At 44.9% G+C, this 16046-nt stretch overlaps 1 protein-coding gene across 5 annotated transcripts in view; it reads left to right on the forward strand.

The window, feature by feature from the left end:
- The window catches only part of LOC146975139 (stromal interaction molecule 1-like), a 48923-nt gene extending 34361 nt beyond the window's left edge, over positions 1-14562 (forward strand). The window contains exons 3-14 of one of the 5 annotated variants that reach the window (XM_085798824.1): positions 702-832; positions 988-1102; positions 3606-3717; positions 3957-4072; positions 4398-4572; positions 6172-6349; positions 6448-6615; positions 8033-8133; positions 8812-9047; positions 10261-10347; positions 11587-11650; positions 13897-14547. In XM_085798824.1, coding sequence (XP_085654950.1) covers positions 702-832; positions 988-1102; positions 3606-3717; positions 3957-4072; positions 4398-4572; positions 6172-6349; positions 6448-6615; positions 8033-8133; positions 8812-9047; positions 10261-10347; positions 11587-11650; positions 13897-14338 — 1925 coding nt within the window. In that variant the 3' untranslated portion in view covers positions 14339-14547. Of the gene's footprint in view, positions 1-695; positions 833-985; positions 1103-3605; positions 3718-3956; positions 4073-4397; positions 4573-6171; positions 6350-6447; positions 6616-8032; positions 8134-8811; positions 9048-10260; positions 10348-11586; positions 11651-13896 lie in introns of all 5 variants that reach the window. The other 4 variants (XM_085798823.1, XM_085798827.1, XM_085798825.1 and 1 more) reach the window with 4 other exon arrangements.
- Positions 14563-16046: the final 1484 nt, after the last annotated feature.

Here is a 16046-nt window from a genome sequence, read left to right on the forward strand (position 1 = left end):
CTCCGTAGCGTAGCTCTGAGCAGCTCACGGCTCTGCTCCGCCGTCCTGAAAATAGCTTGCACCGACAATTAAAGGTAATTAACCTACTGCTATGACTATAGGGATTATGGCAATGGGCCAATTTGACAAAATGTTGAACTATCCCTTTAAGAACCCGGTGCTTAGGTGGTGGAAAAGCAAAGAACCGGTGCTTAGTCGGCACTGGCTCTGAACCTGCATTAGAACCAGCTCGGTGGAAAAGCGGCCATTCTGTCCACCTGGTGACATCATCAGACGCTGCTCCGACTGTGAGGTGAATGGAGCAGGAGGTTCACTGACTCATTCAGACATGTCAAGGACAAACCTTCAGACTAACATCAGACTGTCACACAACCACAGGCCTGCAGTTCCTGAGAAACCTGATACACACACACACACACACACACACACACACACACACACACACACACACACACACAGACTTAGCAGAGCATTCGTTCATGCAGAAACTGGAGGCTGAAATGACCAAATGTAGTCATGAAGTTTCACCCTGATCTGTTGAAAATCTGCTGTGTTGTCATGACGAACAGATATTGTTACCTGACTGATGATCGTGGAGGCTAGCTGCTAGCGGAGGCTAACCACCCAGTGTTCCACAGAGTGCACAGGTTCAGGACTGATAACTGACCTCTAACCTGTGGCGGTGTGTGTTACAGCTGTAGATCTGTGCGCCATCGACCCCCAGCTGTGTGGCGACGAGAACTCCAGGCTGAGCTTCGAGGCCATCTGCAGCATCCACAAACTGATGGACGACGATGCCGACGGGACGGTCGACACCACCGAGACAGACGGGGTGAGACACGGCTGCCGTCCCATGATAAAGAAGAATTTGTTTCATCCATTAAAACACCTTATTTTGTTTACGTAAAATGTTTTTTTGTACATCACTCAGATTATTTTGATCCCCGTCTATAATCACACCCACCTACATGTAAATGTATTTCCCAGTTTCTCAGGGAGGACTTGAAGGATCACAACCCCAAAGCCAAACACAGCAGCTTCCATCGAGCCGATCTGCACATCAGTGTGGAGGACATGTGGAACTCCTGGAAGGGCTCTGAGGGTGAGGCGCCACGGCAACAGGATGTGGTGTTAGCATGAGCACAACCCTAACACTGCGTCAGCCACATAGGTTACAAGCCAACCCACAGCAAAACACTAAAAGATGCTCACCGCTCGTTGTTCTGTGAAGATGTACACTGTAAAAAGCAAGCTTCAAGTTCAAATAGGCAATGTGATTGGTATCGGTATTGGTATTGGTATCAGTATTGGCTATATACTGATTTCAGAGATTGGTGATCGGCCTCAGAAACCCTGATGGGAGCACCCCTAGTCTCTGGTTCTGGTCTCAGAAGACTGCTCATTTGAATAGTGCTAAGAGTTCTGCAAGATGCTAGCTGTACTCACCATGCTAAAAGACGCAAACTGTGCTAACCACTCAGCTTTGTCGGCTCGTCTCTGGTTCTGGATTTGGCCACTATTTTTTCACTTTTTTCAGAGGGAAAATCATGTAAAACTGAATACGAGTCTTTTTTCTTTTTGTTTTCAGGATATTTTCTCTGTATTTTCCCCTTATTTGATAGAACAGTGTAGAGCAGTGGTTCCCAACCTTTTGTGGCCTGTGACACCATTTTGACATCATAAATGTCTAGCGACCCTGCGATCATGTGACTGCAGATATTTTTATATGCTGCGTTTTATTTGAATTATATTTGAGGAAGTGAAAGTATAAAATATAGTTGTTTAAAGCAGATATCAGTGGAATGTTTTTGTTAATATAAGTCCTAAATAGTCCTATTTTCCGTCAGCAATCACTTACATGAAGTATTTCAGCCTAAACACGAGTCTCTCCGTCACTCTGCTCTGCTGTAACCCGAGGAGAAAATTTTCCTTGTGGGATACAAGTGTTATCCAATGAGGAGAGAGAACGGCATGAAGGGCTGTGTGTGCAGCCAAGGGATGCGCGTGAATGTGGTGACGTAGCACGAGGACCAATTGATGCCTGACAAGGGCGGGGGCTGCTAACTCATGGTGCGTTCACGGAAACTCGTACTTTGTGTTTTTCCTTCCTGTGAAGTCATACCAGTTCGATCTGGTACGAGTTCACGGGTCGGAAGTTACGAGTGGCCGTTATAGGGAACTTTCACAGACAACAGGACGGTAAAAACACGAGCTACGGGTTACCTGGAACGCTACCAAGTCGTAGTTGTGACTTGAAGCTGTAACTTACGGTTTCAAAAGCCTGCCTTGAACGCAGCATTAGCCGAAACGGCCGTGCCAGTGATATCTGCTTTAAGATTGTGTCTGGTGTTTTTTAATCATAATTTTAAAAAGAATAATAATTACTTAAAAAAACATTTTTATCAGTAATTTTTTAAAATCAATTACTAGACATTTCAGGCGAGCCTATTTGAATTCCAGGTGACCCCACATGGGGTCCTGACCCCAAAGTTGAAAAACACTGGTGTAGAGACACATGAAAGAATGTTGAGAGACTGTGCGAGGGATGGTCTCTGTTGGGAGTTGGACTGGCGATCAGCGTCTCAGGCATATGCCAACATGGGACATGCTCTCTAACCACTCGACCACACAGCATCCCTAAATACGAGTCTTTATACAAGTTTTTATAGTTAAACCACCCTCGGCTTCATTTCACCCTGTTGTGGTGTTTAACTGCTGTATCATGTGACACTGCAGTGCTGGACAGTGTTTAGATTCCAGCTGTATAAACGAAGTCAGCATCAGACAGAGACATTCAACAGGACCAGGTCCATGGAGAGTCATTATTGTTGGGGGAACAGAGGATGTTGTACCTCTTCCCCACCACACTGGCTGCTGCTGGGACAAAATCAGCAGTGAAACTAACTGCAGATTGTTCAACAATTATTTATTCCATGCTGCCATCATCAGCTCAGTGACCCTAGAAATTACACATTTGAGTTTGTTAGAAACATCAGAGTCCAAGTTGAAGAAGGAAAAATGAAAGGAGGGGGTAAAGAGACACAAAAACTGAACATACAACAAAAAAGGCAAAACAACAGAGCGGTTGGAGAGATTAAAAAGGACAAATGTGTAAAAATAAAAGCCTATTTTTGGAGCCACTTAATTTTCCCGCTCCATTAGTCTCCGCAGCGATGTCAGAAAAGACGAAACTACAAACACATGGAGAGGAGAAAGCTTATTTTTAGAATGAATAACAGCTGGTTACAAACAAGAAACAGCACACGTTTTAGATTCAGTGTGATGTCACTTCCTGGTGATGTCATCATCTCTGATGTCCTTCCAAAATAAAGTTCCATGTAGAAACGGTAACTGCGGAACTGTTTTTAAAGGTCCAGTGTGTAAAACAAATTTTATTTTATAACGAGTACACACTTATTCAAATATATTACAGTAATTGGTAGTATATTCAGATTTAGCCACTAAACATTGCCAATTATTACACACTGGACCTTTAGTTTCAGCTCATTCAGCTCCAGCATGGTCTCCATTTTCATTACCTTCACTGGTGTTCACACTCAAGATGTAAAGTGTTGGTGTGTGTGTGTGTGTGTTTGTGTGTGCAGTATATAACTGGACGGTGGAGCAGGTGGAGGACTGGCTGCTCGTCAGTGTGGAGCTTCCTCAATACACTGAGACCTTCAGGAAACTCCAGCTCGACGGCAAAGCGTTACCCAGGTAACAGCCACGCTTGTGTCGTTACTATATCGTACCTGTCTTCAAGTCCGTCTGTCCATCAGTTTCATTTGGATGAATTGATTATTAACGATTCTAAGTATCAGTCAAGTGACTGCAGAGCTCAGATGTCCCACTATCCTTGAACACTCAGTGTTGCGTCAGAGTTGCGGCCGCCACAGTGTTTGTTCCTGGCCGTCCACTTCCTGTTCAGTTTAATAACCTGTCCCCCCCCCCCCCAGGCTGGCAGTGAAGAACACCACCCTGACACTGATGGTGTTGAAGATTTTAGACAGAAGTCATTCACAGAAACTGCAGCTCAAAGCACTCTACATCGTGCTGTTTGGACCACCACCAGGTCTGTGTGTGTGTCTGTGTGTGTCTGTGTGTTTCTGTGTGTGTGCCCATATTAAGGCTGTCAATCAATACAAAAAGCATCAATTACAAATTGGTCACATGTTTTGCATCTTATTTTCTTATCATATTTCTCAGTTGTTATATATATGTGCATAATGGACCGATGTGCTGCTTTAAACAAATGTAACTTTATTAAACATGACCCATGAACAGTGACAACTGATTCAGACTGCGGGTCAAAGGTCAAATGTTTTGTATGCATATCACTTCAACTTTGACAGCTTTGACATGCATTTATTAATGTGTGTGTGTGTGTGTGTGTGCAGACCAAAAGAGCCAATGGAAGGACCTGGTCCTGGGTCTGTCGGTGCTGATGGCTCTCGGCGGCTGCTGGTTTGCCTACGTCCAGACCAGGAAGTCCAGAGACGACCTGGGCCGCCTGATGAAGGACCTGGAGGGTCTGCAGAGAGCAGAGCAGAGTCTGCTGGACCTGCAGGAGAAGTGAGAGCAGCTCTGTCCCCCGGGGGAATGGGGGGGGGGTCAGAATCCCCCCCCCACCCACCCACCCACCCACTCACCCACTCACCCACTCACCCACCCAAACACTATTAGTACTACTGTTACTATTATTAATACTGCTGCTACTGTTTGGAGCAGCACTGGTCCTGGTCCAGCTCTGATCTAAGACCTGCTGATGAACACACTCATTTCCTAAGTCACATAATTACACATGAAGCTTTCAACAGCATGAGAGGAAACAGCCCATCTACTGTGTGTGTGTGTGTGTGTGTGTGTGTGTGTGTGTGTGTGTGTGTGAGAGAGAACAGTCTTTGCTGAAGCTTTCTGTCTGAAGTCCTTATATGGACAAAGAATAGCCGCAGCTCATGGTGCTCACACACACACACACACACGCACACACACACACACACACGCACACACACAGTGACATGTTGAAACATGTTGTTTTACTTCACACACTTCTCTGTACTACTACAACTGTTGGCTGTTACTTTGGTTATGACTACCCACAGTAATCCTGTTGCTATGGTTACTGTTAAGTGACTAATACTACAATTAACACCATTATTCCTATTGGTACTGTTACAGCTTCCAGTAATACTAGTGTTATTACTACTGTTACTTCTAGCACTGCAGCTGTTACTGCTACTATTGTTTACAGTGCAGTACAGCTACCAGTGTTACAAGTAATACTAGCTCCATAATATTGTTCAACAGATTTGTTTCCGCACAAATATTACTACAACTCTCCTGTGAGTCCTGTGAGTACTCAGTGAGTACTGCTGCTGTGTGTCAGTGTCACCGACAGTAAATCACAGTCAAACAGGTGCTGACATGCTGAGGACAGATATACTGTTACAGACACACACACATACACACAGATAATAAACATACAGAGACACATGCACACACACACAGCAGATCCATGGGGATCAAGTGAAGCATCAACTCTAGTTCCTCTCTTTATTCCCTCAGCACTGGAGTTTGTGTGCGTTCCTTTCATTCTATCAAAATAGCACACACACACACACACACACACACACACGGTCACAGACTGTGTCACAGCTCCCTCTGCTGGCACTAATACTCGTTAAATGATTAAATTATCAATCTGACACTGAAAAGCACAGAACCTCAGGTACACATAGGTACACACTGTTACACACTGGTGCACATATGTACACACTGTTACACACTGGTGCACATATGTACACTGTTACACACTGGTGCACATATGTACACACTGTTACACACTGGTGCACATATGTACACACTGTTACACACATACTGGTGCACATATGTACACTGTTACACACTGGTACACATAGGTACACACTGTTACACACTGGTGCACATAGGTACACACTGTTACACACTGGTGCACATATGTACACACTGTTACACACATACTGGTGCACATATGTACACACTGTTACACACTGGTGCACATAGGTACACACTGTTAAACACACACTGGTGCACATATGCATGCTCTTACACACTGGTACACACTAATACAGATAAATGCTGGTACACACTGGTACACAGGTATGATAAAGCCACTGTGCTGTGTGTCTGCAGGCTGCAGCAGGCTCAGGAGGAGCAGCTTAGCGTCCAGGTGGAGAAGGTGAAGGTGGAGGAGGAGCTGAGGATTGAGATCGACTCGGCCAAACAGGAAGCTCAGCGTCTCCGAGATCTCCGAGAGGGAACGGAGAACGAGAGGAGCCGCCAGAGGTACGCCGAGGAGGAGCTGGAGCAGGTAGGCCACGCCCACCGCCACCGCAGTCCCCGTGGCAACACCCGACCACACACCACAAGTCTCCAGGTTGATGGATTCATCCTGTGTGTGTGTTGCAGGTGCGTATGGCACTGAGGAAGGCGGAGCGAGAGCTGGAGTCGCGGGCTCACTGGGCGCTGCCGGAGGCTCTGCAGTCGTGGCTGCAGCTGACCCACGAGATTGAAGTTCAGTACTACAACATCAAGAAACAGAGTGCAGAGAGACAGCTGCTGCAGGCCAGGGAGGGGGTGAGGAGCACACACACACACACACAAGGGAAGGAGATGTGGGAGTTAATCTATAGCTCTAACATTCATTTCTTGAGCTAATGTTAATCCCTATAGTCATAGCAGTAGGTTCATTACCCTTAATTGTCAGTGCAAGCTGTTTTTAGATCAGCAGGGCAGAGACGTGAGCTCTACAGGGCGCGTGATATTTTCGCCTTTCCCTCATCAATCTCATCAAATACACAATCCAACAACTCCAAAATGCTCTCATGGACAAGTTGTGACCTGCACATTCACCACTATGATATAATAATGTAACATTATAAGACAAAGTTGTTTTCAAGGCAAATGTGTAACTGGAACTACATTCCAGACACGGCTGCTGGGCGGAGTGATTTAAAAAGCAAGTAGTTCTAAGTATTTGCTTCATGTGTCGTAATGTTACATGATTATACGTTACTATTTCATAGCGTGGTGAATGTGCAGGTAACAACTTGTCCACAAGAGTGTTTTTGAGTTGTTGGATTGTGTATTTAGTTAGATGAGGGAAACATGGAAATACCATGAGCCTCCGTTGTGTTAGCTGAGCAGCTCACGTCTCTGCCCCACCGATCGAAAAACAGCTTGCACCGACAATTAAAGCTCCAGTTGGTAAGTTGATGAAAGTGAAAGTAAACTCTGCGACTTGGTCGGAAATTTCAAAACAATACTCTGTCAGGTCCCTTTATGAACCTAGGTAGCCAATAAGTAGCCATAAACACCAAAAGATGTACCATATCCATAGCAACCAGAGACTCCAAAACAATCTCACCTCTCTCTCACCATGAAACACACTCTTCTTGTGTGTGTGGAGGGAGGGAGGGGGTTGACAGAGGTGAAACGAGGGAGCTGACTGTGTATCATCTTGAAATTTCAGACCAAGTCGGGGACTTTACTTTCACTTTCTTTCGTCAGCTTACTACGACGTGTACGAGCTGCGATTGGCTACTCCTCCAGCTCCCTCTACCTGGTGGAGAATCTTCGGTTGTGGTGGATTTTGGCAAATACAGGCTGTGGGTGGAGCCAGAGGAGTTGGATTTTGTCCTAAACTACCTATTTAATGTCTGACTATCAGAATATAGTGACAGTTCCAGCAAATATGACTGAATAATTGTTGAAGCTTTAAAGGTAATGAACCTACTGCTATGACTATAGGGATTATGGCAATAGGTGAATTTGCCAAAATGTTGAAATATCCCTGTAAACGAACAGGCTAATGTGAGCTATTTAGTTGTGCTGTGTTAAACTAACAAATTTAGAACATTAAACTGCTGAGCTGAAGATGCTCAACTTAACACGTTAAAATGAAGCTGGTGACCTAATAACCTAGGTTTAAACCATTGAGCTGGTGTTAAGCTATTGAACTAATATGATGATGATGATGGTGATGGTGCTTCAGGCAGAGAAGATCAAGAAGAAGAGGAGTTCTCTGTTCGGGACGTTTCATGTGGCTCACAGCTCCTCGTTGGACGACGTCGACCATAAGATCCTTACTGCCAAGTGAGTGACCTTCGACCCCAACCTTTGACCTAGCTGTGTATGACATTAACAGACACTAAAACACACGAATAAGCTTCTAAAAGACCTCAAGGACTTGTCTTTCATCAAAGTAGAGACAAATACCTTGTCCCATCGTGGAGGGAAATTGTAGCTTTTGTTCTTCTTTCATTTCGGGTGCTACACCTAAAATCTCCAAGTTCGATCAGTTAATCTCAATTGATGGGTTGGTGACAATGGCTCTAAAAGAACACTATGAACTCCCCACTGTTCACTACAGCCTCCTCAAAGACCACTAGTATCTTCTTGATAAGGACTGAAACATTCCATAAAACCTCCCTAAACTTTCTAAACAAGCCCAGGATCATACTCAACCTTTTAGTCATCCTGGACAATTCTGAGGCCCTCCTCAATAACCACTAGAACCTTGTTAAAAACGACATGTAGATCCATCTCAGTGAACGTTAGAACCTCAGGAGAACCTAGAAACTCCTGGTGGAGTTCTAGAACCATATGTTAAGACTTCAATGTTCTAACAAGATCAAACAAGATCTTTCCACTGACCCAACAGTAGCACCTCTAATTAGCTCGTGAATTAAAACAAAGTTTCAATTCGAGTGAAACATCCAATAACCTAAACAGTACAGTAGATGACTTGATGCCCCCCCCCCCCCCCATCAGACAGGCCCTGGCCGAGGTGACGGCTGCCCTGCGGGAGAAGCTGCACCGCTGGCAGCAGATTGAGTCTTTGACAGGTTTCTCTTTGGTCAACAACCCTGGTCTGGGTGCGCTGGCCGCCGTCCTCAACCTGGACCCGGCCTTCCTCGGCCTGCGACCTCCGACCCCTCAGCACCTGCTCCTCTCAGACGACCTGGACGACATGGATGAGGACATCCTGTCTCCTGGGACATTGCAATGTGAGTCTGAAGATCAAACTAGATCTTATTGATATGTTATATTGATATTTATCTGGCCTGAATGAACTTTATCTTGGATTACAGTGGGGTTCTGCAACTATATAAGATAAGATAAGATAATGGTTTATTTGTCCCACAGTGGGGAAATTTACAGGGAGCAGCAACAGACAACAGCAAAGAAAGATAATAATTAGCAGATAGCAATAGCAGTCAAAAGAAAGCAGTATTTGTAATAGAGTATGGTTAATGTTGTGATTAAGTCAAAATAATAAATAGGAAAAAATAGAAATATTTTTGCACATAATTGAAATAATTATGTTAATTATTAATTAGTGCTGAGAGCAGCTCTTATTGTGGAGTCTGAAAGCTGCAGGGATGAAGGACCTGCGCTCTGTCACACATTTCATAATATTTTTTATAAGATAAAGATAAAGATTAAGATTAAGATAAAGTTGAAGAAAGTTGAGCTCTGGTTACAAAAATCAAAATTAAAATATAATGTGCACAAGAGCAGGGGGTACATGGCTAGAGGTCGAATGTCTGAAGGGGTACGGGAGTGTGAAAAGTTTGGGAACCACTAATTTAGACTCACTCACACCTCAAACAAGAACTAATCCCCCACTGGAAACGGTCCCCATCAAATACAGTAAGTTTCAGACCTTATTTAGCATCTGGTTCAACTTCAACCAAAAACCTGAATTCAGTAAGATCCAAGAAGGAATCTCTGGCTGAACCTTTAGTCTCCTGGAGGAACCAGCAGGTGGCGTGGGTTCACTCCGAGCCAACATGGTTTGGTAGTCAGTGCAGTATCTCTCTACCTACCACCTGCAGTCAACTGGGTTTCTGTTCATCACATCATTAGATCAATATGAGCAGCTTGTCAACATATTCTCCAGCTGGTCAAAGATCTGAACTCAAACTTTATTTACAGCTTCAGTTTTTGACAGTGACATTCTAACAGTGAGCAGCTGTTTATTAACCTGAGCTGAGAGGCAGAGAGAGGAAGTGACAGGATGTGGTGTGTTTGTGTGGTGTGTTTGTGTGTGTGTGTGTGTGTGTGTCGACAGTGATGCAGGAATGTGATGAGAGCTCGTCCTTTAATCACCTGACAGTGTCACTGACCAGCTGATCACTTGAGGTTCATTCAACACAACACAAACAGACCACCGTCCCCTCTTTATTTGGCATCTCTCTCTTGATTGGCTCCTCCCAGACGCAGCATGGCAGATGGACCGGCGAGTGAGCGACCTCTGGCCCCTGAGTGGCATCGCAGACACCCAGTCACCATGGAAACACTCCGGTTGGCCCCTCCCTCTTTTGGCCTCTGCCTCTTTCTGATCCATACCTCTGAACGATGCCTCCAAAACCAGCAGGGACAAAAGAAAAATAACAGAGACGTTATTTTTTGTTGATTAATTGATAAAGACATTTTATGTCATTTTTTTTCTTACTCAAAATGAAGAAAAAAAACATTACATTTAATGAAATTCTTGAGGTACAGAAAAGAAAGGGTAAAAAAAACTGAATTTGATCCAAACGTCCCACAAAAATCTGTCTGTTGCCATGGAAACAGAGGTGTGAGCCTGCCTCAGCCACCTCCCGTGCAGAGATATGAATCAATCACAGGAGGCATCACATGAACATCTGCAAGAGGTCAAAGATCAGACAGTTTGTCTGTGTTTGAGGTTTAAATTGAACAATTCAGCTCACTGTGAAGCTAACAGAGCTAAAGCTAATGAAGCTTTGTTAACTTCAAACTTTTCCAAACCTCAGACGTGTCTGAACATGACGGACGACAGCTGTCCATGTGACTCCTCCTTTCACTCCTCCTCCTTCTCCTCCACCTTCCTTCCTCAGTACGGTCACATCACACAGCTGTCCAGATGTTTTCCAGAGGAGTTCCCACTTCACAATCTCCTCCTCTTCCTCTTCCTCCTCCTCTCACTGTGTGCAGACACGTGTTAACAGCTGTTTCCTCACTAACCTCCACTCACAGGTCTGCAGCTGCTCTAAGAACCAGGTTGCTGTTCTGTCCTCAAATATCATATTGACATTAGAGGCTTCACTTCATTAGCTATACATTATTTACAAGGAGAAAACTGCTTCCATACTGTATCTTCAGTAGTATAAAGGTAGATGTTAAAGCTCCATTCAGTATAAAGGTAGATGTTATATTAAAGCTCCATACAGTATAAAGGTAGATGTTTGTGTTAAAGCTCTATACAGTATAAAGGTAGATGTTATATTAAAGCTCCATACGGTATAAAGGTAGATGTTTGTGTTAAAGCAGGATCAGGATTTCTGTGACTTTGTGATGTCACAACAAGAGACAGAGGCAGATTTCAAAATAAATCTCCAAAAGATAAAATGACTGAAATGTAAGGACTATGTCTCTGTGCTGATGATGAAGCTCTGATCAGTTTGTCACACTGCTCTTTGAATCTGCTCTCTGTTATGAGCTGAACTTTCTGTTTCTGATTTTCAAAATAAAGCTACCTAACTCAGTCTAACTTTCTCAACCTCCCTCCCTCTCCTGCAGCCCAGAGTCTGATGCCCATGCGACAGAGGATGGGAGACCCCGCTCTGGCCTTCAGTTCTCAGAGGTTGGTTGAAGGACGAGACTTACCTCAACCAGAGGGGCGTGGCTTGTTCACAGCGTCGCGCCCTCCCAGTGGCCACGCCCGGCAGAATCGCAGCCGCTCCATTGGCCAGCTGGAGTTTCTCCCTGTGCCCTTCCCCTCTCTCTCTTCCTCTCTGTCTCACCCCTCTATCGGCCCTGCCTCCCCTCCTCTCCCTCCTGTCCTGTCTTTCTCCCCTCCTCCCTCTGGCTCCGCCTCCTCCCACACTGAGAGCACCGCCCACTTCTCTGCTCTGCTCTTTCGATCTTCCTGTTTCCACTCTGTGGAGGCGTCCAGTCTCCCGTCTGCAGGGGGCGCTGTGACAAACCGGAGGCAGCGCTGTCGCTCCGGCAGCTTCGGGTACCTCCCCTCCCCCGCACAACTGTTCAAAAGATACTGACGAACTAACTCAACACAGCTGAAGAACTCGCGTCTAATTCATGACCAACCAAATCTAACAGAGATACACAGAGGTCAGGATCCAGGCTGTGTGAGTTCATCTCCCAGGGTCAAAGTTCACTGTTTAATGGGGTGGGCTTGTTGTATGAGTGTGATCCCAGTCTTGAGTCTTCATACCAGGTCTACATGTGAATGAATCAGACCAACAGTTTCATCAAAGACGGTTTAGAAACCAAGACCCCCAGTGACGAGTCAACTTCCTGTATACGCCCCTTTAGGAGACCAGCAGCAGTTTTGAGTCTATTGACTCCAATGAGAAAAGTGAGCGTGAACACAGATTATGGTCGATTCTTTCGCCCCATAGTAACTCAAGTAAATATTGGACTCATTTTTCACAAGCCACATCTCTTCTGAACATTTTGACATGATCTTTTGTTTCATTACTTATTTATCCTTATTTATCACCTCATCCTCTCTCACTCCTCTCACTAACTTTTCTAACTGTGCTTATTTTTTAATCCAGAACTTTGAACCTTTGCATTGTCCAATCATTGCATTGTTTTTTATTGTTTGTTATTGTGTTGTTAAAACAATACTGATAACGTGTAGAGCTGTGATCAACTACAGTGCAGCAGCTATGAGTCGTGACATGGTAACCTGGTGGAGCATGAGGAGGCTAATTTAGAGTTTGTGCAGCCTTTAAAGGTAGAGTCTGGAGGCTTTTGCCCAAAAATAAATGCTAGACTTATACAAATGAAGTTTGAATGTTTTTTTTCACAAACTTCACCGAACAAACCTCCAGACTCTTTAAATCAGTTGACAATTAGTTAGCATGCTAACAAGCTGAGTTAAAGGAATAGTTCAACATTTTGGCAAATTGGCCCATTGCCATAATCACTATAGCCATAGAAGTAGGTAGTTACCTTTATTTGTCAGTGCAAACTGTTTTTAGAACGGTGGAGCAGAGTGGCGAGCTGCTCAGAGCTACGCTAGGGAGGCTAATGGAAGCGGTTTTGCATGAATTTACCTCAAAAACAACTCTGTCTGGTAACGTTCTGTTATTATCTCATAGCGTGGTGAATGTGCAGGTCACAACTTGTCCACCAGAGCGTTTCGGAGTTGTTGGATTGTGTATTTGATGAGTTTGATGAGGGAAACCAAGAAATCCTGTGAGCCTCTCTAGTGTAGCTCTGAGCAGCTTGTGGCTCTGCTCTGCCATTAAAAATAGCTTGGACCAACAATTAAAGGTAACAAACCTACTGCTATGATTATGGCAATGGGTCCATTTGCCAAAATGTTGAACTATTCCTTTAAGATGGTGAGCATTGTATGTACTAAAAGTGATGTTAGCATGTAGACCAGGTCACTACTTTGTATACCATATAATTAGCATTTTAACTGCACAGAGGTTGTTTGAGTGGAATGCTAACTTAAAGCAGAAGTAAGCGATCCGGTCGTTTTGGCTAACTTCTTGTCAGCCGATGGAGTTAGCAGTCCCCGCCCTCGTCCCTACGTCACCACATTCACGCGCATCCCTTGGCTGCACACACAGAGAGGACCGCCCCTTTATGCCGTTCTCTCCCCTCATTGGATAAAGGTTGTAGGATACGAGGAAAGTTTTCTCCTCGGCTTACAGCAGAGCAGAGTGACTGACAGACCCGTGTTTCAGGCCAAACACTACATTACACTATATAAGTGATTGCCGTTGGAAGATATAACTATTTAAGACTTATATTAACACAAAAATTCTGCTTACTTCTGCTTTAAATAAAAGCTCAGCTCTGAGATCACGTTAGCATCTGTCAGCCGTCTGACGTTGTTCTCTCTGTCAGGGACATCATGAACCGCTCGGACTCTGACTCCTCCCTCCCTCTGCCACCTGGTGAATCCCGAGGCCTGTACAGCTCCAAGCCCTTCCTCCTGTCGTCCAGGCTCCACCCCCAGCACGGCCAGGTTTCTGGGCTGGCGGGGGGAGGAGGAGGGGGCCTGGAGAAGAGCTCCAGCCTCGGGGAGTTGAGGGGCCCCGCTGAGGTCCTGGCCTCCTCCTGCTCCACCCGCTCCCTCTGCGTCTCCTCCGACACCGCAGACGGCCCTCTCATCTTCTCCACCTCCGGCTCGTCCGGCTCGCTGGGCAGCGGCCGGGGGACGGGCGTCCACCCCCCAGCCAGGAGGAGTCCGGTGGCGGAGAACGGAGGCGAGGAGAGCGAGTCGTCAGGCAGCCGGCGGAGACACGCCTTCAACAAGATCTTTAAGAAGAAGCAGGGACGTCACTGAACATGAACATCTCACCTGCTTCCACTGATGAGACTTTAACCCTCTTCACGTGAGGAGGCAGTGGCTCCAAGGAAAAATAAGCATTTAAGGCTTGATCTGCTTTTATTCAACTTTTTTGGCAAATATTTTGTTTGGTCTTTTTTGCTGAGTCCAGAGAAACAGGAGGAAGTAGAAGTAGAGAAATTGGACTTTTTTTATGTTTTATTTCTTGTTTAATTTTCTCTTTCAATGCACATGCTGAAATCAGCATCTCTATATTTGTCTGTTTTATCTATTTTGATGCCAAAAAGTCTGTCACAAGTTTGATGCCTGCACCCAGATTGAAACAGTCGCCACAGCAAACATGTTCATATAGGAAGCTGTGTGTTAGCATCAGGGGATGTGGACCCACTGGGGGGGGGGCTACATATGTCATCAGGGCATGAAGGACGTCTGGAACATCCAGCTCAGCCAGTGAGTGTGAACTCAGAGATCGATCAAGCTTAGATGCTGTAGATAACACTGCAGTTGTTAGCACGCTAGCCTTGTGGATTCCCCTGTAGCTCAACCTCACTGATCTACACCATGGCTCAATTTCTCCACTAGGGGGCAGGTCAGCCTTTAACCCCAAAACAACAACAACAACAGTCGACGCCAGAGTCAGATTGGACTGTTAAAGGACTGAACGCAGTGGATTATGGGATACGGAGGACCAAGTCACACAGCAGCCTTTGTTCTGGAGCCTTTAAACGTTGGTCTGTCTGAGGATGACGCAGCAGCTCTGGTACAGAGGATTTTATGATCTGAGTCTGTAGATGACGGAGCTCAAGGAGTTTTGTCAACAACAAAAAAGTACAACAAGAAATAGATCAGAAGATTTTAATTATGACAACAACAACTGTTAGTTACAGCTCTGATGGTGATGTGTCCCCTCAACAGCAACAGTCAGAGCAGCATCCGTTTTGTTTTCAGGTACGAAGAGAGTCTCGGAGTCAGTTTCAGAGCATGAGGTTGTTCTGGTGTTCACCTGTAGGAGACACACAGTAATACATCAGCTGGTGTGTGTATGTGTGTGGTGTGTGTGTTGTGTTTAGAGTAGAAAACTAAGCATAAAAGTGAACTTTATTTGCTCTGAACAAACAAAGCTGTCAATATAAACACAGTGTGTTTTATAAAGAGACCTGTTGTCAGTGAGAGGACTTCATTACCCAGAAATCCCATAAAACATGAAGCCAGTAAACTACACACAGTCTCTTGTCTGCGACTTTTATTCAACATCTGTTTTTATTTATGAATGTAAAACCAGCAATAAACAAACCACTGATGGAAACTGATTCTTCTTCTCTGAACATCTGTGCAGTTTGAATGAACATCTGTGTGAAGCAGCTGCTGACCAGCTAGCATCAGCAGCTGTTTGCTTAGCAGTCTAGAAGAATCACTGAGTTCATCAAAGTCTGTGCCTTTATTCACCAACATCTGTCTCCAGAGGTGGAAACAAACACTTAAGGTTAAAGGGATATTTCAACATTTTGGCAAATTTGCCTATTGCCGTAATCCTTAGCAGTAGGTTCATAACCTTTAATTATTGGTGCAAACTGGTTTTAGTACGCAAGCTGCAAGGTATTTCCACGTTTTCCTCATCACACTAAATTCACAATCCAACAACTCCAAAACACTCTGGTGGACAAGTTGTGACATGCACATTCACCACACTATGGAATAATGTATA

The sequence above is a fragment of the Trachurus japonicus genome, chromosome 14 (genome assembly GCF_045865225.1).
Source record: "Trachurus japonicus isolate A0001 chromosome 14, Traja_1.0".
Classification (NCBI taxonomy): Eukaryota; Metazoa; Chordata; class Actinopteri; order Carangiformes; family Carangidae; genus Trachurus; species Trachurus japonicus.